The sequence below is a fragment of the Salvelinus alpinus genome, chromosome 26, assembly GCF_045679555.1.
Source record: "Salvelinus alpinus chromosome 26, SLU_Salpinus.1, whole genome shotgun sequence".
NCBI classification, from domain to species: domain Eukaryota; kingdom Metazoa; phylum Chordata; class Actinopteri; order Salmoniformes; family Salmonidae; genus Salvelinus; species Salvelinus alpinus.
The window spans coordinates 9,450,786-9,477,685 of NC_092111.1; the positions used below are offsets into that span (position 1 = coordinate 9,450,786).

Sequence of the window (26,900 nt, forward strand, 5' to 3'; positions counted from 1 at the left end):
TGCTAATTCCCCTTTGTCTCCTCTCATCTCCTTCCCAGGCGTTCAACGTGATCAACGGAGGCTCCCACGCGGGCAACAAGCTAGCCATGCAGGAGTTCATGGTACTTCCTGTCGGGGCGGAGTCTTTCAGAGACGCGCTTCGGGTGGGCTCCGAGCTGTACCACACGCTCAGGGGGGTGATCCAGGAGAAGTACGGCCAGGACGCTACCAACGTGGGCGACGAGGGGGGGTTCGCCCCCAATATCCTGGAGAACAGTGAGGGTAAGTGCAGCAGAGTTAATTTAGAACCACAGTCTTGTGACCTGTAAACCCAGTTGTCACCCTCGGTCTACAGGGATTTTATAGTTGATTTAATGGTTAAGACGTTGGATTACCGAGCAAGATATCTCCGGTACAAATCCAACCATAGGATATCCATGGCACTTTACTTCTATCTTGGGTCATGTTCATAACGTACCAAACACAAGAAAGCAGTATGGACAACGTTTTTGTTTTCTGTTTCAAAACATTTTGCTGTGTGCCCCACTGAACACGACTCTGGTAACACTTTAACCAGGGTTCAAATTATACATGCTCTTGGGGGTAGGGCTGTTGCACCGTTTAGTCACGGTAATTAGGCTTCTCCAAGCGCTGACGCTGCTGATGGTCATTAGTAGCCTACCAAACTTGCTAACTGCCTGGTACTCAGCACTCTATTTTCTTTCTAATCACTCTGACATCAATGCAAATGTCATCGACTATCTATTGAAACACTTAATGAGAGCCCATGAGCTCATGTTGCGCAACATTTCTATAGGTTATGCAATTGCGCGAGAAAAAAGAGTGATGGCCTCTATTAAAAAGAGGAGGATCCAATCAGCTTTCCATAGGCTAGGCCTACTATGTTTATTTCTCAACTTTCCTAATACTAAGCACATTGCATATCTTTACAACATGAGTATAGCCTACCTAGATGGCATGAAAATTAACCAAGGTAAAAGCAGTACTCCATTCGCCATTTAAGATGTATTTTTTCCCCTGCCCCTGTTTCGAGATCAAATCAAAACAAATTTCACACATATATTATTTAGTATATGTAAAGACAAGATTAAATCAAGAATAGTCTGATGGGTGACAATATTAGCCTATCACTTGTGAATTACTGTGATAATTATATATTATCACTAGTGAATGATGCCCAGCGTAAGGCAAGAGACAATGCCCTTTTTTTGCGCAACTTTTTAGAATCATAGTCGCACACCTCTTGTAGCCTAGCCTATAAGCCTATATGTTTTGATAAGGTTTGTATCACAAATAAAGTGGCCAAATAACTTCTTAAAATGAAGCACATTAATCTGCTTTATAAGGGGTGTAGAGCCTAACTGGCGTACATACGCAACTCATGAGTTTCAAGTTTGGAAGATCATTTTCACCATAAAAATGCACCTTCTATAATAAAAGCATTACATGCGTAATCACATTTTGAAAATGCTGTTTTCCTGCTAATGCTTATAGCCTTCTGTCGTGTACACATTGCTGTGCTTATAATGTGAAGAAATAGCCAAATGTTTTTATTTTATTTAACCTTTATTTAACTAGGCAAGTCAGTTAAGAACAAATTCTTATTTACAATGACCCCGGCCAAACTCGGACGACGCTGGGCCAATTGTGCGCCGCCCTATGGAACTCCCAATCACGTCCGGATGTGATTCAGCCTGGATTCGAACCAAGGACTGTAGTGACGCCTCTTGCACTGAGATGCAGTGCCTTAGACCGCTGTTTATCAACATTTTAAGCTAAACGCTCTGATCTGTTGCGTCAGCTACAAAGCCAATTTTTTTGGGAGGGATGCTAGTAGTTGTATTAATTTGGAATCTATCACATCCCACAACTGTCCCAGACTATGTTTGGAATATTTATTACTCGCACAGAATAGAATAGGTCAACTTTTGTACTATGGGGGATAGTAGATTGACATAGGCTAGTGCTTTTTCTGTTCGTTAGGCCTCATCTTGTTGGCTGATGAAAAGTAAATGTGGACAGTTCATCCAGTATCTTCAATATGCGCCTTGGAATTAGATAAGGATGTGCACAGTTGCGTCTCCGATGTGTCTGTCTTCACTTGTAGCCTGTGAGAAAGACCCGATCACATGATGGAGTGCCATGTGAGTGAGAGGGGCTTCGGAGCGGGCAGCACTCAGGGAGAAGCGCACAACGCAGCACTCCGGGCCAAGGGCACAACGGCCACACAAAGGGGAGCTGCCGTGAAATTCGAGGCATTATCAAGTGCTTGTCAAATTGTGAATGAGACAGAGCTCATATCTTTCAAGTTACTTTTTTCAAATCATCATTAGAGTCTTATCATGCAGCCTTACAATGTATTACAAATCAAAACATATAGCCCAACGTTTGTAGAACAACTAAAGTTACATTAATAACTCTAAATTAAGCATATAGGAGTACCTATTTCTTTGTTAACCGCTCAACACAGAATAGTTGCATGTGCACACTCCCACAGATCGTTTGGAGAAAATATCCTTTCTTTTATTCAGCTTTGTTCAATTGTCTTCTTCGTACTATAACATAATGCCATGGAATTCTAAGAAAATCTTGTCTGCTAAATGAACTAATGTAGCCCACAGCCATTTGGCATAGCCAGATGAGGACCTAACATAAGGACAACTGCTATGCTATTCTGTTCTCCTGAAATAGACTACATTTCCTTCATATCATGCTTCTTTTGACCTGTCTAAAATAAATAATGGATTTATTGTGAAGGTGTATGCTATATTACATGGATTTATTAGACTTTTTAAAGTGTAGATGTTCCAAAGGTCAGCATCAGTGGCCTGTAGGCTGTGTGGAAGCCAAGATATGCTAAATGTGTTTATGTTCATTAACGGTCAATTACCGTGAGACCGACAGTTATTTCCTTGACAATCGCCGGCTGACGAAATTCCGTGGCCACCACAGTCATAGTTGGTGGCACTGAAAATAGTGGACTGTTTTTGGTTGCCCACATTCTGTATGAGCATTTACACCAATAGACAAATTGTTTCACCCACAATCTAGTCTTTGCTGCGATGTCTATGGGACAACAGCAGCCATAAATCTAAAATGGTGTTAGAGATAAAATCCTAAATCTAAGGTGGTATGCTTTAATGAGTTTCCAACCTGCCTCTGGTACAGTGTCTGCCCATCTGTATGTTTGTCACAACGTGTCCTCCTCAAGGCTTTCTTTTCTCACATTTCCCAACAGCCAAGGCAATGTGTATCAGATGATCTTTGAACTAACTGTGTGTGTGTGTGTTTGTGTGTGTGTGTGTGTGTGTGTGTGTGTGTGTGTGTGTGTGTGTGTGTGTGTGTGTGTGTGTGTGTGTGTGTGTGTGTGTGTGTGTGTGTGTGTGTGTGTGTGTGTGTGTGTGTGTGTGTGAGAGAAGAGAGAGAGAGAAGAGAGAGAGAAGAGAGAGAAAGAAGAGAGAGAGAAGAGAGAGAAAGAAGAGAGAGAGAGAGAAGAGAGAGAGAGATAACCCTGGGCCTTGGGGAAAGAGTGATGCCGCTATCCCACTATTGAAGTAGCTAGGTGTGACAGGAAGTCGAAACCCTGGCAAGATCAAAAAGAAGTGTGAAAAGCCTAAAGGAGTGTCAGCTGTAGGCTCTTAGAATAGATTTTGCTCTGTAGTATCTCTCTAGCATCTAGAACAGAATCATGTATGTATTCTTGCAACCTTTCTGCCTCACTCTCGACCCCACGCTAGCTTGGATACTTGACTATTTCTGCATTCAGCAACACAGCAGTATCATGTCACCAAACAAGCAACAAGACAAGTAGGCTAAAGCAGAAACAGAGTGATTCACAGGCTAGGTAGAGTCTACCCTTACACCCTTCCTCTCTCGTTCTCTATCTCCGCCCAACACTTATCTTTCTTTCCTCCCATCCTCCCCTCCCTCTTTCCGTCTCTCCCCTCAGCGTTGGAGCTGATAAAGACAGCCATCGAGAAAGCGGGCTTCACGGATAAGGTGGTGATCGGGATGGATGTGGCGGCGTCCGAGTTCTACCGCGAGGGGAAGTACGACCTGGACTTCAAGTCTCCTCCGGACGCTGACAGGCACATCAGCGGAGAGGAGCTGTCAGACATCTACCAAGGCTTCGTTAACGACTACCCAGGTAGGCAAACAGTCACCTGACACCTATTGGATTCCTAATTCAATCTGACATGAATTTGATTGATTTTATTTGAGATACTAAAAAATACACACAGTGCATCATTTAAAAAAAACTAGCCTGGGATAACACAAAAAAAAGTCAATGAGGTCCCTTGACTGATTCAATTCATTTGTTTCAATTCAGATCCATTCAATTCAATTCAATTAAATTATAGAGGCAACAGGCTGATCCTACATTTACATTCAAAAGAGAAGTTCAAGGTCATATCTACCTTCATGTTGAAAGATCCCACAACACATTTCCTCTTACAACACTATGGCTGTCTACTGCTTTGCTCCCTAGAGAAAAACCTCCATTCCAAACCCCGACTGAGTACATGTCCTAACTGAGTGTGCACTCCACTAAACCCTTCTCCCCTTGTCCTCTTTGTAGTGGTGTCCATCGAGGACCCGTTTGACCAGGACGACTGGGCCGCCTGGTCCCGCCTCACGGCTTCCGTGGGCATCCAGGTTGTCGGGGACGACCTGACGGTGACCAATCCCAAGAGGATAGAGAAGGCTGCCGAGGAGCGGGCCTGCAACTGCCTACTGCTCAAAGTCAACCAGATCGGCTCTGTCACTGAAGCCATCCAGGCGTAAGAGACCCACGTCACATGACCTGTCAATAAATCACTTTGATATATAGATGTCAATCATCAAGCCAATCTGTCAACCTCAATCACTAGGCCAGGTTGTCCTTGAAAAAGAGATGACGTGGTAATATATAGGAGAAACACTACGATGATCTATAACAAGGTTATGTAGCCCTTATGACGTAGGTAGGGTTCAAGTAAAGTGTGACGTCAGTCATGCACATTTATGTAGCCGTCAATCATCAAGTCTCTTGGCCAGGTTGGAAGTCCTTGAAAAAGAGAAGTCAATCTCAATGGCAGTTACCTACTTAAATAAAAGATAATTGAATGAAGAAAATAATGAGCTTTTTTTTTTTACATTCGTATTATCATCAATCAGCCATATTTACATAGCCAATACTTTACTTCCATCTATATACTTGTCAAATGTTACAACACTCATAGCCATCAATCATTGACATTTTACAGCTATCTATCATCTATAACTGTTGTCATCAATCTTGACCGTAAGTACAGCCAACAGTCATTCAAAGTCGTTCAATTAAAATGTATTAATATAGCCATCAATCATACTTTTACTTTATTCTCCTTTTAGTACCCTCATGCTTATTCTACTCTTACACTCTCCCTCTCTTTTGTCTCCGAGCCCCCACCTTTGTTTCTCTCTCTCTCTTTATCCCTCTCACTCTCTCTTTATCCCTCTCTATATATAGCTGCCTGACACCTTCTCTCTCTCTCTCTCTCTCAGGTGTAAGCTAGCCCAGGCCAATGGCTGGGGGGTGATGGTCAGTCACCGTTCGGGAGAGACAGAGGACACTTTCATCGCTGACCTGGTGGTGGGGCTCTGCACTGGACAGGTACACACTCACTCACTCACTCACTCACTCACTCACTCACTCACTCACTCACTCAAAAAGACATGCGGAGCGTCCCATACAGACACAGAAGACCCCAACCATTATACAAATCTGACCACAACATTGTATCGCTTTCACTAAATCTGTTCTAATTCTGTCTCTCTCTCTCAGATTAAGACAGGAGCCCCATGTAGATCTGAAAGGCTGGCCAAGTACAACCAGCTCATGAGGTCAGTGGTCAAACATGATCCTCTTTAGCTATCCCTCCGAATTGTACTCAGTGGCTTATATTGCTTCTTGTGAAAGCATACTGCACCTCAAAACCATAAATCATAATTTTTCCATAATAAATACGGCATCGCAAAGGAATAATAATATACTTGTATGTGTATTATTGCATGTACAGTTGAAGTCGGAAATTCCCTGTCTTAGGTCAGTTAGGATCACCACTTTATTTTAAGAATGTGAACTGTCAGAATAATAGTAGAGAGAAAGTATTTATTTCAGCTTTTATTTCTTCCATCACATTCCCAGTGGGTCAGAAGTTTACATACACTCAATTAGTATTTGGTAGCATTGCCTTTAAATTGTTTAACTTGGGTCAAACGTTTCAGGTAGCCTTCCACAAGCTTCCCACAATAAGTTGGGTGAATTTTGGCCCATTCCTCCTGACAGAGCTGGTGTAACTGAGTCAGGTTTGTAGGCCTCCTTGCTCAGACATGCTTTTTCAGTTCTGCCCACAAATTTTCTATGGGATTGAGGTCAGGGCTTTGTGATTGCCACTCCAATACCTTGACTTTGTTGTCCTTTTTTTGCCATTTTGCCACAACTTTGGAAGTATGCTTGGGGTCATTGTCCATTTGGAAGACCCATTTGCGACCAAGCTTTAACTTCCTGACTGATGTCTTGAGATGTTACTTCAATATATCCACATAATTTTACTTCCTCATGATGCCATCTGTTTTGTGAAGTGCACCAGTCCCTCCTGCAGCAAAGCCTCCCACAACATGATGCTGCCACCCCTGTGCTTCACGGTTGGGATGGTGTTCTTAGGCTTGCAAGCCTCCCCCTTTTTCCTCCAAACATGATGATGGTCATTATGGCCTAACAGTTCTGTTTTTGTTTCATCAGACCAGAGGACATTTCTCCAAAAAGTACAATCTTTGTCCCCATGTGCAGTTGCAAACCGTAGTCTGGCTTTTTTATGGCGGTTTTGGAGCAGTGGCTTCTTCCTTGCCGAGCGCCCTTTCAAGTTATGTCGATATAGGACTTGTTTTACTGTGGATATAGACACTTTTGTACCCGTTGCCTCCAGCATCTTCACAAGGTCCTTTGCTGTTGTTCTGGGATTGATTTGCACTTTCCGCACCAAAGTACGTTTATCTCTAGGAGACATAGCGCGTCTCCTTCCTGAGCGGTATGACGGCTGCGTGGTCCCATGGTGTTTATACTTGCGTACTATTGTTTGTACAGATGAACGTGGTACCTTCGGGCGTTTGGAATTTGCTCCGAAGGATGAACCAGACTTGTGGAGGTCTACAATATTTTTTTCTGAGGTCTTGGCTGATTTCTTTTGATTTTACCATGATGTCAAGCAAAGAGGCACTGAGTTTGAAGGTAGGCCTTGAAATACATCCACAGGTACACCTCCAAATGACTCAAATTATATCAATTAGCCTATCAGAAGCTTCTAAAGCCATGACATAATTTTCTGGAATTTTCCAAGCTGTTTAAAGGCACAGTCAACTTAGTGTATGTAAACTTCTGACCCACTGGAATTGTGATACAGTGAATTATAAGTGAAATAATCTGTCTGTAAACAATTGTTGGGAAAATGACTTGTGTCATGCACAAAGTAGATGTCCTAACCCACTTGCCAAAACTATAGTTTGTTAACAAGACATGTGTGGAGTGGATGAGAAAATAGTTTTTATGACTCCAACCTAAGTGTATGTAAACCTCCGACTTCAACTGTAAGTGTAAAGGACGTCACGCTGCTTGCTTAGCAAGTACCACTTCCTCCTGATTCGGCCCATACCTGGCGCGAACTCGGGACCTCTGCCTCACAAACACACGTGACCGTCCTCCCTCCAGCGTCTTAGCGCCTCAAATGAGGCGGCGCAAGCAGGACAGTTCAGACTGAGGAGTAGGTTTCACACATCCCCACGTGCTACACAAGCATGCATGAACATATACCATAGCTGTACTATGTAGAGACCAACAAGCTCCTGGTAAACAATCCCCAAAAGTAAGAATAGGAGTAGAACAACGTTGCCCCTAGACACTGATCTAACGTCAGTTTCACCTTCCACCCTCAATGGTTCAAGGTTAGTACTCAGTTACAGTAAACTGAATCTAGTCCTGTGTCTACATATAAGAGCGTAGCCAAGAGCATATTCCCACATATCCCATTCTAAACAAGCGTCGCCAAGCTAATTGCTGTGACGCGCATGCTAACGGCACGCCAGTGTCACCCCATGTGTGAGAGCCAGTCAGAGCACGGAGAGCACCTGGGATCCGCTCAGTGCAATCCCATTGGGCTCTTAGCAGGACAGGGGAGGGAGGGCCTCTTACCCAATCACAGCACCATTAACAGGCATTATAACACCCTGACCACTGGGTTAATGGTTCCAGTTAGGAGTTGTACAGATCTAGAATCAGATTGCATTGACCACTATTAACAGCTCATATAACCCCAGATCACTGGGTTAATAGTTACGGATGGAGGTGTATGTAACCACAGATCTAGGATCAGATTGCCTGGGCTTTTCCTTTGAGCAAATGGATGTCAGATACAAATTCTGTTCACATGCATTTACCTGTTTTCTCTTTCCCTCCTTGTCCATTCTGTTGGTCTCTTTAGGATCGAGGAGGAGTTGGGGGATCAAGCTCGCTTTGCAGGCTATAACTTCAGAAACCCCACTGCCCTGTGAGACCAGACAGACAGACACATCGCCACCAACCATATGCACAGAGCCACTAAGCAACATGAGATGCACAGTTACTTTGAGACACAAAGACAGATGGACAGATAAAGATATAGAGACCAACCGACACACACAAACAAGCACATAGAGACACACAAGTGTAGATATGAAGCCTGAAGCGCACCTAAGAAAGACAGATATGTGTCAGAGAAAATTAAACACACAACGCTGTTTACAAAAAAAGCGACACTCCGGCTGACAAGGACAGACTAACTACAGGCTGACTGAAAAAAAAGAATACACATTGTATTTTGCAGTTGTGTTTGCTCTCATTCACCCATGATAACACAAAACTGCACTCTCCCTTCTTCGTCCTCTTCTCCACTTTCCTTTCCTGGCTTTGCAGTCATCCCTCGTTTTTGTTGTTTCTTTGTTACTTCCACACACTCTCCTGGTGTTGCTATGATTGCAGGAATTGGCCTGTTCCTCCAAGCTTGTCCCCGTTTCCTCTTTGCCTACTTTCCTTTGGTTACTCTGGCACTAGAATTGCTGTGTTGAAAGACAGAACGCCTGTCATGAAAAAAATGTGAAATAAAATTATGCTAATTTACAGTTTCAAACTCACTCTCTTTTTTTGTATTAATATCAGTGTTGTACAAATCTAGGATCGGCTTACAACCCTCCCCCTTTTGTTATACAAAAATGACAGATCAGCTTTTGGGGGCAATCTCTTCCTACATCATTACCTACACACAAATGTAAATTACTGATGTTAACTTTTTCTTGTTCTACAACCAATGCACATCTGTGTGTAGTTCTCAATTTACGGCGCTGGATGCCACAGTATGCTCCCACTATCACACAACATTCCCATGTAAATACAGAACAGATGGCAAATACTTGCTGTAACACTATTTCATGTTTGGCAAGTGAATTGATTATACCATATTGTTACCATTTAGCTAGTGTAAAGTTACTGTATCTTAGCTAACAATTATTACATATATCTATAAGGGATACATCAGGATGTTGGCAATGAAGCCTTTTATCTACCATTTGTATGTCTCTGCATCCAGTTTGAAGGGAGTTTGGACTGCCTGTGTAAATGCATCCATTGAGGTAGTTTCATGAGCCAATGCTAACTAGCGTTAGCACAATGACTGGAAGTCCACAGGAACAGCTAGTGGTTCCCCATAGGCTTCCAGTCATTGCACTAACACTAGTTAGCAGCTTCCTTAAATCTGAACGCAGAGATACAAATGGTATGCACTAGTTCACCTTTCTGGGGAAGTAGATAGCCAAAATTCTCAAAGTATCCCTTTAAAAATTGGGTTGACTACACTTTCAGGATTACAAGAAAGCTTGCTAGTTACCTTGGAGGTCTCTCTGAGGAAGATATGTAACTTGTTACTCTGATCTTAAAAGCAGCACACTGCTGCTAAAAGAATATAGGGGAAACACTAAAATCCTGATTGTTTAGAATGGAAAGAAGTGGAGGGTGCTCAACCAGGTGAGTAGAGGTTCAGACAAAACGCAATCATTGTAAAAGGTTCTGATGAAGGAAGGACATTGATGGCTGAAACATCAAGTTTTGAATTGTTGTTTAAATAACAGAAATACATCTTAATAGTGAGTGATTGTTCCACCTTTTCAATAATTTTGTTTATAAGAAAGTATTATCCAGTGTGCTTTTGGTGGATGTAAGGAGTAATTTCTACTAGAGTCATGCAGTAACTGGAGAGACTTCAGTTGGCTCTAATAAATGATGCAATGCCTCAAGGTCGACGACATGACAATAAAAAGCCACAGAAACGGAGGACAGACTCAAAGGAGGGAGAACACAGGCAAGTTCACAGCACAGACCAAACCATTTATTCAAGTCGTCTTAAACCCACAAGGCTGGTCTTGACAGTCTTTTGCTGGAAAATGTTACTGACATGTGCTTCAACCAATAGGAGAGAAAGGGCAGGACTAAGCCAAGCACGTGCATGACTGTGCTTCTAGTGACTAATGCAACTTGTACAGTCACTAGCAATACACTAAGTCCTGGTCCCTCTACAGTTGTGAGTGAAAACATATCCAGTGTGGAACATCAAGTGCAGTGCTTATTAATATATCCGAAAAATATATTTTAGAATGTATACTGATATAGCAGTTGTTAGGAACTTGCATCCAAAGGGCCGTTCCATAATAAAAAGTCCCATCCTCAACACATAGAATACCATCTGCATCAACCAATGGAGAAATCTGGAATTCTTAATATGGGACTTTTACTGTGGCGGGCCCCTAAACTACAGTGTAGTACAAAGCGAGTCAAATAGTACCCTGTTGACAGACACAAAAACACAGGTAAGACATTGTCACGCAGAGACTCTGGGAAGAGGGACAGTCACAGGACATTACTAGCAGCAGGTTGGGTTGCTCTTGTGCGCTCTAGGCACGCGCGTTGATGATTTCAACAAACTCTGGCTTGAGGGAGGCTCCGCCCACCAGGAAGCCGTCCACGTCGTTTTGGGAGCCCAGCTCTTTGCAGTTGGCCCCTGTAACTGAGCCTGGAGGAGACGGGAGGGACTTTGGTTAAACAAAATAACCTCACAAGCATGTGTGTGTACATATATTATACAACTTTGATGAAATTCTTGTATATCAAAGGTTTAGGAACACTAATATTATCAAGATACCAATGTACATACCTACCAAAGTAGTGTTATACATGCTCTAAATTCCATTTTGTTTGTCAGTGTTAATTGGCCCCAACTCTATTCAGCCCAATACATACTTGTTAACATTTCCATTAGGAACAGTGTCTCTGGGGATTGTCTCTTAGCTATCAGCAGCCTTGTAGAGAATGGAAAAGACCCTCTGATAAGATAGGCTTCCCAGCGCTGGGTTCAGGGTGTCCCCTACTGACCTCCGTAGATGATGCGGACGGAGTCGGCCACGGCCTCAGAGACGTTGGCCCGGATCCACTCCCTCAGTTTCTCATGCACCTCCTGGGCCTGGGGCAAGACGAGAAGTTCACACACACACACGCTGGAATTTACAGTGTTTTTGGAAAGTATTCAGACCCCTTGACTTTTTCCACATTTTGTTACGTTACATCCTTATTCTAAAATTGATTAAATAAATGTTTTTCCTCATCAGTCTACACACAATACCTCATAATGACAAAGCAAAAGCAAAAAAAAAACTGGTTTAGAAATCTTTGCACATTTATTCAACATAAAAAACAAATACCCTATTTACATAAGTATTCAGACCCTTTGCTATGAGACTCGAAATTGAGCTCAGTTGCATCCTGTTTCCATTGATCATCCTTGAGATGTTTCTACAACTTGGAGTCCACCTGTGGTAAATTAAATTGATTGGACATGATTTGGAAAGGCACACACCTGTCTCTATAAGGTCCCACAGTTGACAGTCCACGTCAGAGCAAAAAACCAAGACATGAGGTTGAAGGAATTTTCTGTAGAGCTGTGTCGAGGCACAGATCTGGGGAAGGGTACCAAAAAAATGAATGCAGTATTGAAGGTCGCCAAGAGCACAGTGGCCGTCAACATTCTTAAATGGAAGACGTTTGGAACCACCAAGACTGTTCCCAGAGCTTGTCACCCGGCCAAACTGAGCAAGCGGGGGAGAAGGGCCCTGGTCACGACTTCTGTCACTCAGAGCTCCAGAGTTCCTCTGTGGACATGGGAACCTTCCAGAAGGACAACCATCTCTGCAGCACACCACCAATCAGGCCTTTATGGTAGAGTGGCCAGACGGAGGCCACTCCTCAGTAAAAGGCACATGACAGCCCGCTTAGAGTTTGCCAAAAGGCACCTAAAGGACTCTCAGAGCATGAGAAACAAGATTCTCTGGTCTGATGAAATCAAGAGTCAACTCTGTCCTGAATGCCAAGCGTCACGTCTGGAGGAAACCTGGCACCATCCCTACGGTGAAGCATGGTGATGGCAGCATCATTAGGTGGGGATATTTTTCAGCGGCAGGGACTGGGAGATTAGTCAGGATTGAGGGAAAGATGAACAGAGCAAAGTACAGAGAGAACCTGCTCCAGAGCTCAGACTGGGTTGAAGGTTCACCTTCCAACAGAACAACGACCCTAAACACACAGCCAAGACAGCGCATGAGTGGCTTTGGGACAAGTCTCTGAATGTCCTTGAGTGGCCCAGACAGAGCACGGACTTAAACCCGATCGATCATCTCTGGAGAGATGTGAAAATAGCTGTGCAGCGACACTCCCCCATCCAACCTGACAGAGCTAGAGAGGATCTGCAGACAAGGAAGACACTCCCCAAATACAGGTGTGCCAAGCTTGTAGCGTCATACCCAAGAAGACCCGAGGCTGTAACCGCTGCCAAAGGTCCTTCAACAAAGTACTGAGTGAAGTGTCTGAATACTTATGTAAATGTGATGAGTCTTGTAAAAAATAAAAAAATAAACGTGCAAACATTTCTAAAAACCTGTTTTCGCTTTGTCATTATAGGGTATTGTGTGTAGATTGAGGGGGAAAAAATCTTTAAATCAATTTTAGACTAAGGCTGTAACGTAACAAAATATGGAAAAAGTAAAAGGGGTCTGACTACTTTCTGAATGCACTGTATAGCAAATAGGTACATGCACACTTGAACCAGATCTCTCTTGGACCAGATCTCTTGAAAAATAGATTCTCTGAGACTTGCCTGGATAAATAAAGATTAAAAAGTTCCAATGCAGCCATCTCAATATCAAATCATTCCTGGTTAACAATTAAGTACTTTACTGTGATTGTTTTGAATAAAAAAATATTTATATATTTTTTAAACTGCTTCATAGCAAAGAGCAATTTCTCAAGCAATAATTTTTCACGGACTGTCTGGAAGTGGTCTGAGTGGGGAGGGTAAAAACAAAATGCATTTCCCACAGAGCGGCTGGTAACTTAAATAACACAGTAAAGAATGCATGTTGTATGTAAATAAGTCAATATTGTTATGAAACGGTGATGAGTCGTACCTGCTCGGGTGAGGCTGTCTTACCGGTACCGATGGCCCACACCGGCTCGTAAGCCAGCACCACTTTGCTCCAGTCCTTCACGTTGTCTACAACACAACAGCTTATTATCAAGATAATGACAAGGTATGTTTGGCCTACCACTAATCGCCTTAAAATGTATAAAACAATATGTGGTAGGTAAACCAATTGAATGGAATGAATTTGTCTCAGGCAAGGGTTCCCATCATGCAACACCACCGTTTAGTGAACTACTGCCAACCCCTTTGACTGCCTCCTGAATAACGGGCACAAAATTCCCCCAAGGCAACATCCAGGGCCTTTGAGACTAACATTTTCCACTTAAACCGAAATTGGAAGGTTTTGGAAGGTGTACAACAGTGCTATGCAGAGCGGGCTAACTGAATCTAGAGTGGGTAGAAGGGATACAATTGAGCTTCCATGGACATTAAAAAAATAAAAATGTGGAGAAAACAATGGGTATATACTGTACATCATGTGCTGGTGTGGTGTATCACAAGAAAGATTACGGTGTTAAGTCACAGGACTAACAGCCCTGTGACGCACATCAGACCCAGGGTTGGAGCCCAGCTGTTACCTGCGATGGCCTGGGTCTGGGCGTACACCACGTCCTCTGTGGTTCCAGCCTCCCTCTCCTCCAGCTTCTCTCCGATGCAGGCGATCACCCCCAGGTCACTCTCCAGGGCGTGGGCCACCTTCTGACCAATCAGCTCGTCGCTCTCCCCGAACACATGACGCCTCTCCGAGTGGCCCAGAATCACCCACTCCACGCCACAGTCCTTTATCATCGCAGGGCTGAGGAAGCGAGAGAGGGAGACTCAATACATCCACTAATAGTAGAACAGTTTATTTAATTGAAAATAGGGCAAAATACATTTTTGGTATCTCAGATTGTTCTGGCAATTCTCACAGAAACTTCATTTGGAGGAAGGCTGTTTGAAATGCTTTTTACATTTGTATCAAACCATTTGTATTTTTTTTTATCATGATGAAAATGGCCATTTTTGATTCTGAAATTCAATTTTCACATTAATTTATTCAATGTGAGAATTGTCAACTCCCCGTTTTGATTGTGTTCATTTTAAGGCATTGTTTGGAACAATACACTCTACAGGTACATCACATTTCCAGTGCGGGCTCTCTGCTAAGCCTGAAGGTATGATCAATGTTATGAGCACCACCAACACAGTGAATGGGAAAATGGATTCAAAAAGGGAACTCCCTCTGCGGGTGACTAGCACCAGGCGTAGCAGCCAAATATAAAAAGTAGTGAACAAATGTACATCCTGATTGGAAACAGTTGTGGCATTGTGTGTATAAGACATGACTTTACCATTTAAAATACAGGAAATGTAGGAATTCAGTGTATTTGTAGTTATTTTGGATCTTGTCCATATGATCCGGACTATTTTCTAAGTAAAAGCACATTAAACATTTAAAGCTGCAATATGTCACTTTTTTGGCAACCAGACCAAATTCACATAGAAACGTGAGTTATAGATCTGTCATTCGCATTGAAAGCAAGTCTAAGAAGCAGTAGAGGTGTTCTAAGTGCTGCATTTACATGCTTCCCGTTCGTAAGTTTTAGTTTTTGCGTCTTTAACTTGCGGTTTTGTACACCAGCTTCAAACTGAAAATACAATATTTTGAGTTATGGAAAATATATTTCACAGCAGTTTAGATGGTACAATGATTCTCTGCATAATGACAGCTTGATTTTGTCCCAAACTGAAATTAGGCAAACTATTAGGATTCTAGCAGCCAGGAAATGGCAGATCAATTCCTACATACGGCACCTTTCTCTTGAGATGAATGTCTTATTTACAGTTTTACTGCAAAATATGAATAGCCACAATGTCTGTTCTTCAAATGATGAATAACAACCTAGTGTATGAACAAAATAATGTAAATAGGACAAGGACAAAGTCACTTTAGTAGACTTTTGGGTAAATTCAACCAACTTCACTCAGTGTGCATGCGGATTAATTACCTGACGCATGAAAAAAGTCACGACCGGGCAGATGGAAACATGAAATGTCGGTACAATTTTATAAATGCCAACAGACATGGTGGGATCGTCTTGTTTCTGCGAGAAATGGAGGTGGAAATGCCTTTATGCGCAAATATTGATGAAATAACCATCATGTATGTAGCCTACCCTCACTGTATCTGCCAGCTGTTGGCTAGAGAGCACATATCAAGACCAGTGGGCACATTCGCTACATAACGCAACATCTGTCGTGACGAAACCATCAGTATAGTTGAAAATGCCATGGAAACCCATTTAACTGGTATTTTTCAGTCGGTACATGGGAATTTAACAGCAAAATGTTTATGTGCACTTCGTGTTCACGCACAGCCTTTTATCCGCAACAAGTCTGTTTGATGGAAACACATCTCTGGTGGGAAAAGTAGCAGGGTGAAAATGAGTAATCGGCTGTTTAGCCGACAGTCGGAGCTCGTGGTTAATGACCTATAATGTCAATTTCTATGTATAAAGTGTTTCATATCATTAAAAAGTACCAGAGAGCCCACTGTGGAAATATGACGTGTTTGAAGAGAATGTTATAACCAAAATGTTTTTAAAAAAACGTTTTGAGATTAATTTATCCAACATTAAAAATATTCATGTGAAAATGTGTATTTCAGAATCTAGACATACTCCATATGTCTAACACTATAAGGAGTATAATAAATCCAAGATGTTGTCTGTAACATGTACGGTTCACTGATCATAGGATCTTACAGGACGCATGGATAGGTCTAAATAGGCCAATTCCATCATGAGAAATTATTATATATATATATATATATTTTTTTTAACAAATGTACAAATGTAAAAAAACATGTTCAACATCCTTCCTCCCAATGAAGTTCCTATGTGAGAATTACCAGAACAATCTGAGAACCCAAAAATAAAAATCGCCCAATAAAGAGGCCATCTTCAACAAGTTTTCCGTCACAGATTCTGTCTCAAGGTGGAAGACGTGTCGTCATATGCAAGAGTGGAGTCTTACCTGATCTCGCCAGTGAAAGCCCCCTTGGCGACTTTGTAGCAGTTCTGTGCGGCAACACCGATCCTGGCATCCAGGTTCGAGCGGGCAAAGTCGAGGTAGACGGTGGGAGCGCCACACACCACCTCTGTGTGAGCGTATAAGAGAGAGGGAGACAAAGGTGGGGGTGAGGAGACAAGAGATGGAGACAGTAGGAGGAGTTACGAGAACAGCAGAAAGAAATCAAATCAAATTGTATTTGTCACATCTAGGGTTGCAAAGGGTCGGAAACCTTCCGGTATATTTCTGGAATTTTTCCATGGGAAGTTAAGCTCGGGTATTTTGCTTAAATTCATAAAAATGTTCTCTTATAACAGTGAACCTTTTTTGTGGAATACACTTAAGGCAATTCTAGGTCTTGTGGTATATTTTGGTTAAACTATCCCCAATTAAATGGAATTGCAACCCTCTGCATGCACAGTGCATTCTTCCATCAAATATACAGCTGATTCTCAAGATCTTACACACTAATGAGATGCTATTGAGCCCACACTACTACACTGTCTGAGCCAAGGACAACATGCTTTCTGGAAAGTTTTGATTACAATACTGGGTGGGGTGAAAATATTTTATGTCATGATTTCTTGTTAAATAGTAGCCTACAGCAAAGTGTGTTTAAATAACTTCTAACTTGTTAACAATTTCTGCTAGTTAGTTTTCGCTACCATGTGGGTTTTTGCTAACCGAGGAGTGTTAATTCACCTGTTACCATGCATGTTTCATTTTAAAACATTTATCTTACAAAAGGAGTTGTTTAATTTAACTGCTTAACTATTTATCTGTACACACACACAATTTTTTAACTTTTCCCCTAATGTTTACAGGAAAATGCCACGGGCACTATCTGATGTGTGGAGACATTTCACTGCAGCGAATGTATAAGAAAACGGTGTGTACATTTGCAAATACTGTGCCAAATCATATGTGAAGAATGCAACAAAGATGCAGAATCATCTAGCCAAGTGCATAAAGTTCCCTCAACGCTCACAACAAGCAACCTCTGACAAAAGTCCCTCTACTTCTATTCGAGTTGAAAATTATGAATCAGACACCTTATCGATAGCAACAGCTCACGGTCCTCCTGAAATCAGAAGTTTTTTTGCCTCAATGGAGGAATGTAGTCAGAGAAATGCTGATGAATGTCTTGCTCAAGCTGTGTATGCAACTGGTTCACCTCTGATGCTCTCAGGCAATGTGTATTGGAAGAGATTTCTTAATGTTCTTCGCCCAGCATACACCCCTCCAACCAGACATGCTTTATCTACTCATTAGCTGGATGCAGAATTCAGAGTTCAAGTGAAGGTCAAGCAAATCATTGAGAAAGCAGACTGTATTGCAACCATCTCTGATGGGTGGTCGAATGTTCGTGGGCAAGGAATAATTAACTACATCATCTCCACCCCTCAACCAGTATTATACAAGAGCACAGACACAAGGGACAACAGACACACTGGTTTCTACATTGCAGATGAGCTGAAGGCAGTCAATGACTTTAGACCACAGAAGGTATTTGCACTGGTGACAGACAATGCTGCGAACATCAAGGCTGCTTGGTCTAAAGTGGAGGAGTCCTACCCTCACATCACGCCCATTGGCTGTGCTGCTCATGCACCGAATCTGCTCCTCAAGGACATCATGGCACTGAAAACAATGGATACACTCGACAAGAAAGCCAAGGAAATGGTTAAGGATGGGGAGGGTCATCAAGTTATAGCAGCAGTCTACCTCACCAAGCAAAGTGAGAAGAATAAGAGCACCACATTGAAGCTGCCCAGCAACACCCGTTGGGGTGGTGTTGTCATGTTTGACAGTCTCCTGGAGGGGAAGGAGTCTCTCCAAGAGATGGCCTTATCACAGTCTGCCAATATAGACAGCCCCATCAAGAGGACCCTCCTGGATGATGTATTTTGGGAGAGAGTGGTAAAGCCTGAAACCTATAGCAGTAGCCATTGCACAGATTGAGGGAGACAATGCCATCCTGTCTGCTGTTCAAACTCTGCTTGCAGATGTAAGAGAAGAAATCCGTACTGCCCTGCTCACTTCACTGTTGCTCTAAGCAGAGGAAACTGCAGTTCTGAAATACATCAAAAAGCATGAAGACTTCTGCCTGAAGCCCATACACACCGCAGCATACATGTTGGACCCCAAGAATGCTGGCAAGAGCATCCTGTCTGGCACAGGGATCAACAAGACCTATGGTGTCATCACTGCCGTGTCTCGCCACCTTGGCCTGGAAGAGGGCATCTGGCGAAGTACACTTCCAAGCAAGGGCTTTGGGATGGCGATGCAATATAGCAGTCGTGCCAACATATCTCATCAGCCACCTGGTGGAAAGTACTTTGTGGATCTGAGGCTCTTTCCCCTGTTGCCTCCATCATCCTCCAAATCCCACCAACATCAGCTGCCTCAGAGCGCAACTGGTCCTTGTTTGGGAACACACACACACTAGAGGTCGACCGATTAATCGGAATGGCCGATTAATTAGGGTTGATATCAAGTTTTCATAACAATCGGAAATCGGTATTTTTGGACACCGATGGACGTTTTTTTTTTTTTTTTTACACCTTTATTTAACTAGGCAAGTCAGTTCATTAAGAACACATTCTTATTTTCAATGAAGGCCTAGGAATGGTGCGTTAACTGCCTTGTTCAGGGGCAGAACGACAGATTTTTACCATGTCAGCTTGGGGATTTGTTTTTGCAATCTTTCGGTTACTAGTCCAACGCTCTAACCACCTGCCTTACATTGCACTCCACGAGGAGACTGCGTGGCAGGCTGACTACCTGTTACGCGAGCGCAGCAAGAAGCCAAGGTAAGTTGCTAGCTAGCATTAAACTTATCTTATAAAAAACAATCAATCTTAACATAATCACTAGTTAACTACACATGGTTGATATTACTAGTTTATCTAGCGTGTCCTGCGTTACATATAATCGATGCGGTGCCTGTTAATTTCTCATCGAATCACAGCCTACTTCGCCAAACGGGTGATGATTTAGCACTGTCGTTGCACCAAACCTAATCATAAACATCAATGCCTTTCTTTAAAATCAATACACAAGTATATATTTTTAAACCTGCATATTTAGTTAATATTGCCTGCTAACATGAATTTCTTATAATTAGGGAAATTGTGTCACTTCTCTTGCGTTCCGTGCAAGCAGTCAGGTTATTGGCAGCAGTTTGGGCCGCCTGGCTCGTTGCGAACTGTGTGAAGTCCATATATTCCTAAAAAAGACCGTAATTAATTTGCCAGAATTGTACATAATTATGACATAACATTGAAGGTTGTACAATGTAACAGCAATATTTAGACTTAGGGATGCCACCCGTTAGATAAAATACGGAACGGTTCCGTATTTCACTGAAAGAATAAACGTTTTGTTTTCAAAATGAGTTTCCGGATTCGACCATATCAATGACCAAAGGCTCGTATTTCTGTGTGTTATGTTATAATTAAGTCTATGATTTGATATTTGATAGAGCAGTCTGACTGAGCGATGGTAGGCAGCAGCAGGCTCGTAAGCATTCATTCAAACAGCACTTTCGTGCGTTTGCCATCAGCTCTTCGCAATGCTTCAAGCATTGAGCTGTTTATGACTTCAAGCCTATCAACTCCCGAGATTTGGCTGGTGTATCCGATGTGAAATGGCTAGCTAGTTAGCGGGGTGCGCGCTAATAGGGTTTCAATCGGTGACGTCACTCGCTCTGAGACTTGGAGTAGTTGTTCCCCTTGCTCAGCAAGGGCCGCGGCTTTTGTGGAGCGATGGGTAACGATGCTTCGAGGGTGGCTGTTGTCGATGTGTTCCTGGTTCGAGCCCAGGTAGGGGCGAGGAGAAGGACGGAAGCTATACTGTTACACTGGCAATACTAAAGTGCCTATAAGAACATCCAAAAGTCAAAGGTATATGAAATACAAATGGTAGAGAGAGAAATAGTCCTATAATTCCTATAATAACTACAACCTAAAACTTCTTACCTGGGAATATTGAAAACTCATGTTAAAAGGAACCACCAGCTTTCATATGTTCTCATGTTCTGAGCAAGGAACTTAAACGTTAGCTTTTTTACATGGCACATATTGCACTTTTACTTTCTTCTCCAACACTTTGTTTTTGCATTATTTAAACCAAATTGAACATGTTTCATTATTTATTTGAGGCTAAATTGATTTTATTGATTTATTATATTAAGGTAAAAGAAAAATGTTCATTCAGTATTTTTGTAATTGTCATTATTACAACAAAAAAATTATAATAAAACAAATTAATTAATTTAAAAAATATATAAAAAAATTAAATTTAAAAAAAGCTGATTAATCGGTATCGGCTTTTTTTGGTCCTCCAATAATCAGTATCGGCGTTGAAAAATCATAATCGGCCGACCTCTAACACACACACACCAAAGCACGCAACAGGCTGACCAATACAAGGGTTGAAAAATTGGTGAAAAAGAAAGTGAAGATGAGGCCTCAGAGTCTGATGTTCAAGAGGTAGACATTGAGGAGGTCCAGGGAGAAGACATGGAAGCCTGAGAGGAAAACAACCAAAGCATTAGTTTCTAGACTATCATTTTACAGATGTTGAAAAAGTTTTTGGGGAGATGCGATGGATAATTGGGGATCATTCAATATTCCCTTTCTTTTGATGTTCAATGAAATCATCCCATGTGAAGAGTCAACTAATTTAAAGTTAAATTCGTAACTAAATTGTTATTTTTTATTTATATTGGAAGGATTTAATAATTTACAATTATGTCTACTTAAGGTAAAAGGTATATGTTTCTGTTCCCATATGATATGGTAAATATATCCAATGCAAAAGACATCTACATTTAAAATGGTATTAATTTGCATTTATTCCCATGGAAAGTTTCCACCGCTGAATATTCCCCAAAATGTGCAACCCTAGTGATGTCAAAAAGTATTTGCATAAAGTTCAGCTTTCCCCAACTTTGGTCCAACCCAGTTCAGGTCCCTTGCCCATGCTCGCGTCGCCCAAACAGTCCTCCGCCCACTTCGCTTGGAAATGAATGGCTTTCCATAGTTTCATCGCCCACATAGTCATCAGTTGAGAGGCACTGTAAAAGCCAATTTATGCTTGCCCCGGAAATGCAATCTGGAGGCTGCGTACAGAGGGTGTGATGCAATTGCAGAGCCTCCGGAGGCCAAAGGGAGCTCTGTAACGCATCGCTGTGCTCCTCCCAAATGTTTTAACTATGCGGAGGGCTCCTTATAGCTCCACATTGACATGACTGAAGGTAGGTGGGGACGGGAGGTTGTCAAACTCACTTTGACAACTCCTTTCACAACAGCTCTGCAAAGCTTTCTTAGTGTCCAACAAGTGTCTCTGCCCTTAACCTTGTTCTGAACACCTCTAAAACAAAGGTCATGTGGTTTGGTTAGAGAACGCCCCTCTCTCCCCGCAGGGGTGATTACTACCTCTGAGGGTTTAGAGCTTGAGGTAGTCACCTCACACAAGTACTTGGGAGTATGGCTAGATGGTACACTGTCCTCTCAGCACATATTAAGGCTGCAGGCTAAAGTTAAATCTATACTTGGTTTCCTCTATAGTAATCGCTCCTCTTTCACCCCAGCTGCCAAACTAACCCTGATTCGGATGACCATCCTACCGATGCTAGATTATGGAGACATAATTTATAGATCGGCAGGTAAGGGTGCTCTCGAGCGGCTAGATGTTCTTTACCATTCGGGTCATCAGATTTGCCACCAATGCTCCTTATAGGACACATCACTGCACCCTATGCTCTTCTGTAAACTGGTCATCTCTGTATACCCGTCACAAGACCCACTGGTTGATGGTTATTTATAAAACCCTCTTAGGCCTCACTCCCCACTATCTGAGATATCTACCGCAGCCCTCATCCTCCACATACAACACCTTTTCTGCCAGTCACATTCTGTTAAAGGTCCCCAAAGCACCCACATCCCGGGGTTGCTCGTCTATTCAGTTCGCTGCAGCTAGTGGCTGGAACACGCTGCAACAAACACTCAAACGGGACCGTTTTATCTCAATCTCTTCATTCAAAGACTCAATCATGGACTTACTGACAGTTGTGACTGCTTTGCGTGATGTATTGTTGTCTCTACCTTCTTGCCTTTTGTGCCATTGTCTGTGCCCAACAATGTTTGTACCCTGTTTTGTGCTGCTACCATGTTGTCATGTTGTGCTGCTACCATGCTGCGTTGTCATGTGTTGCTGCCATGCTATGTTGTTGTCTTAGGTGTCTCTTCATGTAGTGTTGCGTTGTCTCTTGTGATGTGTGTTAAATAAAAATATAGGACAAAAAGAGGTCTTTTGGTAGGCCGTCATTGTAAATAAGAATTTGTTCTTAACTGACCTGCCTAGTTAAATTATTATTATTATTATTTTTTTAAAGAAGTATGAAAGCCCTGACTTCTGCAGAGGCCGTATTGCAGTACGGCCACTGCAGATGACGGATTGACCATGCAGAGCCTTTAAGGCTTCCCCTTGTATCTGTGTTGAAAGCCTATCCCAGGGATCATCAACTAGATTCAGCCACGGGCCGACGGTCAGGGGCCGGAACATAATTACAAATCATTTGTAGACTGCAAATTGACCTCAAGAAGCCCAAAAACATCATGTTTGACTAAAACACCATTTCAAACCTTGCTTAAAATTGTATACGATCACGTGTCTCTATATTATGCGTGGGAATACTTGTTGACAGATTTCTTAAATTAAAATCACTTGGAGCTGATTTCCTGGTGTTTTAACTAGAGGTCGACCGATTAATCGGCATGGCCAATTTCAAGTTTTCATAACAATCGGTAATCTGCCTTTTTGGACGCCGATTATGGCCGATTACATTGCAATCCACGAGGAGACTGCGTGGCAGGTTGACCACCTGTTACGCGAGTGCAGCATCAAAAGGACCTTGTGGTTGCAAGGAGCCAAGGTAAGGTGCTAGCTAGCATAAAACTTATAAAAAACAATCAATCTTCACATAATCACTAGTTAACCTAGTAATATCATCAACCATGTGTAGTTAACTAGCTTGTCCTGCGTTGCATATAATCAATGCGGCGCCTGTTAATTCATCATCGAATCATAGCTTACTTAAACTTCGCCAAACGGGTAATGATTTAACAAAAGCGCATTCGCGAAAAAAACCACAATCGTTGCACAAATGTACCTAACCATAAACATCAAGGCCTTTCTTAAAATCAATACACAGAAGTATATTTTTTTTTACCTGGAAATTTAGTTAAAAGAAATTCATGTTAGCAGGCAATATTAACTAGGGAAATTGAGTCACTTCTCGTGTTCAGTGCAAGCAGAGTCAGGGTATATGCGACCATTTCTTCCTAACACCGTAATTAATTTGCCAGAATTTTACATTATTATGACATAACATTGAAGGTTGTGCAATGTAACAGGAATATTTAGACTTAGGGTTGCCACCCATTCGATAAAATACAGAACGGTTCCGTATTTCACTGAAAGAATAAACGTTTTTTTTGCCGAAATGATAGTTTCCGGATTTGACCATATTAAATGACCAAAGGCTCGTATTTTGGGGTTTATTATATTATAATTAAGTCTATGATTTGATATTTGATAGAGCAGAGCAGTCTGACTGAGCGGTGGTAGGCAGCAGCAGGCTCGTAAGCATTCATTCAAACAGCACTTTACTGTGTTTGCCAGCAGCTTTTAGCAATGCTTGAAGCACAACGTTGTTTATGACTTCAAGCCTATTAACTCCTGAGATTAGGCTGGCAATACTAAAGTGCCTATAGGAACATCCAATAGTCAAAGGTATATGAAATACAAATGGTATACAGTAGAGAGAAATAGTCGACGCGTCATAATTCCTATCATAACTTAAACTAAAACTTCTTTACTGGTGTAACAGTACTCTGCTTGCGTTGTGTACAATCAATCCTCGACACGAACTCCAACGTGTAGCACCAGTCATGGAGATTTATTCTGATAGGAACAGCACAAAATTGCACGTCATGCAATGCACGGCTCACCATCCAACTCTGCACTCACTCACGCTGGTTTGGTGCTTGTTCACTGGGGCATGTAGTTAACAAAATAATACCTTTAACAATGTACCTGATAGGAACAGCACAAAATTGCACGTCATGCAATGCACGGCTCACCATCCAACTCTGCACTCACGCACTGTACAAAATATATGAACCCCCCCCCCACCAGACACAGTAAGTTGCTAGCTAGTACTGGCGGGAATTCTTTACAACAAAATGCACAACCAATATTCTCCAAAAAACACTGCATCTTATGTGTGATGTTCGAATAACATTTACAAACAAATTTATATAAATTGTACATTTAAATCATCACTTGGGAGTATAAAAATCACTTTTGACGTACAGTGCTTTGCAACCAACAACTTACCGCTGGTTTGGTGCTTGTTCACTGAGACGATTCTAACTGAAACATCCTCCCTCGTAAGCAAGCTACGCAAACCAGCCAATAAGATGCCATGTTGAGTAGGTGAAGGCAAGACAAAACTAAAACCAAAAACCCATTGGCTTAACAATAAAATGGCAACGGGAATCACCATTATAACCCTGTTACACTGGGAATATTAAACCACCAGCTTTCATATGTTCTCATGTTCTGAGCAAGGAACTTAAACGTTAGCTTTTTTTACATGGCACATATTGCTCTTTTACTTTCTTCTCCAACACTGTGTTTTTGCATTATTTAAACCAAATTGAACATGTTTCATTATTTATTTGAGACTAAATAGATTTTATTTATGCATTTGATTAAGTTCAAATAAAAGTGTTCCTTGTTCATTCAGTATTGTTGTAATTGTCATTATTACAAATATATATAAAAATGTATATCAAATAAAATAATATTTGGTCGATTAATTGGTATGAGCATTTTTTTGGTCGTCCATTAATCGGTATCGGCGTTAAAATCATAATTGGTCGACCTCTAGTTTTTACAGTCTTTATGTCCAACAATGACATTTATTTATTTTTTAATCTGAAAACATGGGGGGCCATGAAAAACCACCCGCGGGCCAAATTCGGCCCACCGGTTGGGGTTACCCTGGCCTATCCCATAAACACTGGCCAAGCATCAGGTTTCTTTGCAAGTGACAGATGATTAGGACTGTGGTAAAATTGACTCAGGACCAGTGTTTAGCCAGTCACTCTCAAGTCAAAAGGCATTGCAGACAAGCAGGCGTATTGGGAATGCAAAGCCCAGGTGTCATCGATGCACTCAGATAAGAGAAACTATGCGCAGTCCAATGAGCACAACTCGCGCTAGGCTAGGCCAACAACCCTGCATGGATGGAGCGGTCAAAAGATACACGTCACGAAACTACAATGTCATGGTGTCGTTTGTTAAAAAACCCATTTCATATTTACTCTTTACATGCAAGTATTGGATATTGGTATCAGTCAGAATGAACTGTAAACAACCTATTAGGGTTAATTTTAGACAAGATACTTTGAGACAAAAAAAAATGTATACCGGTTTCATCGTGGAGGCTTGCGGTGTTCAGGGTCGTTATGAGGTCGCCCAGGCTCTTCTTGTCACCGTTCATCTTCCAGTTTCCTCCTACGAAAAATGTTCTGGACGACATGATGGCTGGGCGGTAGATAATACCAGAAAAACGACGACACGGGCCTAGGAGGTGATGCTTTTGATACAAACAGCGAGCAAACAGAAGCTGTCTTTTTCTTCTTCTTTGTGATTGGTTGGCGGATCGCATCCAACTTAAAGGTGCATACACCGCCACCTACGGTACTAAAGTGTGAAGCCAGTCAACTTAATTGAATTATTCCTGTTCCTAAAAGGAAAAGCTTGCACCAACAACTAACCCTACACCTAAATAACACTATTTCATAAAAATACAAATCACCTCTTCTGCAGTAAAATACTTACATGTAAACAGGTAGCCTACATCTCTCCAGCTACCACCCACACTAAAACCCACCACTCATTCCATTACTTGTACTCTATCTGCTTCTGCACCATGCCAATGGCCTGGGAGGATGGGAAACCACCCCTCAACACACCCTGTACATTTTCTGATGTCAAATCTCATATACCCAAATACTTCTCTGCAGCTGCCACCACAACATCTTTTCTCTGTGATTTACATTCCATTTTTTTCAGTAGAGTTGATAAGCATTGCTATGAACGCTAAGAAGCCAACCTTACTGAAGCATAACTCACTCGTTGCCCTATCCCTCTGTGCTGGCACAAATCTACTACTCAATAGGATCCCTCACCCTT

At 42.0% G+C, this 26,900-nt stretch overlaps 2 protein-coding genes across 3 annotated transcripts in view; one reads left to right on the forward strand and one right to left on the reverse strand.

Moving 5' to 3' along the window:
• Window positions 1-9,174, forward strand: part of LOC139554606 (gamma-enolase) — a 20,899-nt gene extending 11,725 nt beyond the window's left edge. For both annotated transcript variants that reach the window (XM_071367546.1, XM_071367547.1), the window contains 6 exons: window positions 39-261; window positions 3,950-4,147; window positions 4,580-4,781; window positions 5,527-5,635; window positions 5,807-5,865; window positions 8,499-9,174. In XM_071367546.1, coding sequence (XP_071223647.1) covers window positions 39-261; window positions 3,950-4,147; window positions 4,580-4,781; window positions 5,527-5,635; window positions 5,807-5,865; window positions 8,499-8,568 — 861 coding nt within the window. In that variant the 3' untranslated portion in view covers window positions 8,569-9,174. The remainder of the gene's footprint in view (window positions 1-38; window positions 262-3,949; window positions 4,148-4,579; window positions 4,782-5,526; window positions 5,636-5,806; window positions 5,866-8,498) is intronic.
• A 1,237-nt stretch (window positions 9,175-10,411) lies between these two features.
• Window positions 10,412-26,364, reverse strand: LOC139554611 (triosephosphate isomerase A). The gene is made up of 6 exons (XM_071367552.1): window positions 26,133-26,364; window positions 16,593-16,716; window positions 14,153-14,370; window positions 13,558-13,643; window positions 11,474-11,561; window positions 10,412-11,114 (listed from the first exon to the last, which is right to left on the reverse strand). Exons 1-6 carry the CDS (start codon window positions 26,242-26,244, stop codon window positions 10,996-10,998), a joined length of 747 nt encoding a protein of 248 aa, XP_071223653.1. The 5' UTR covers window positions 26,245-26,364; the 3' UTR covers window positions 10,412-10,995.
• Window positions 26,365-26,900: the final 536 nt, after the last annotated feature.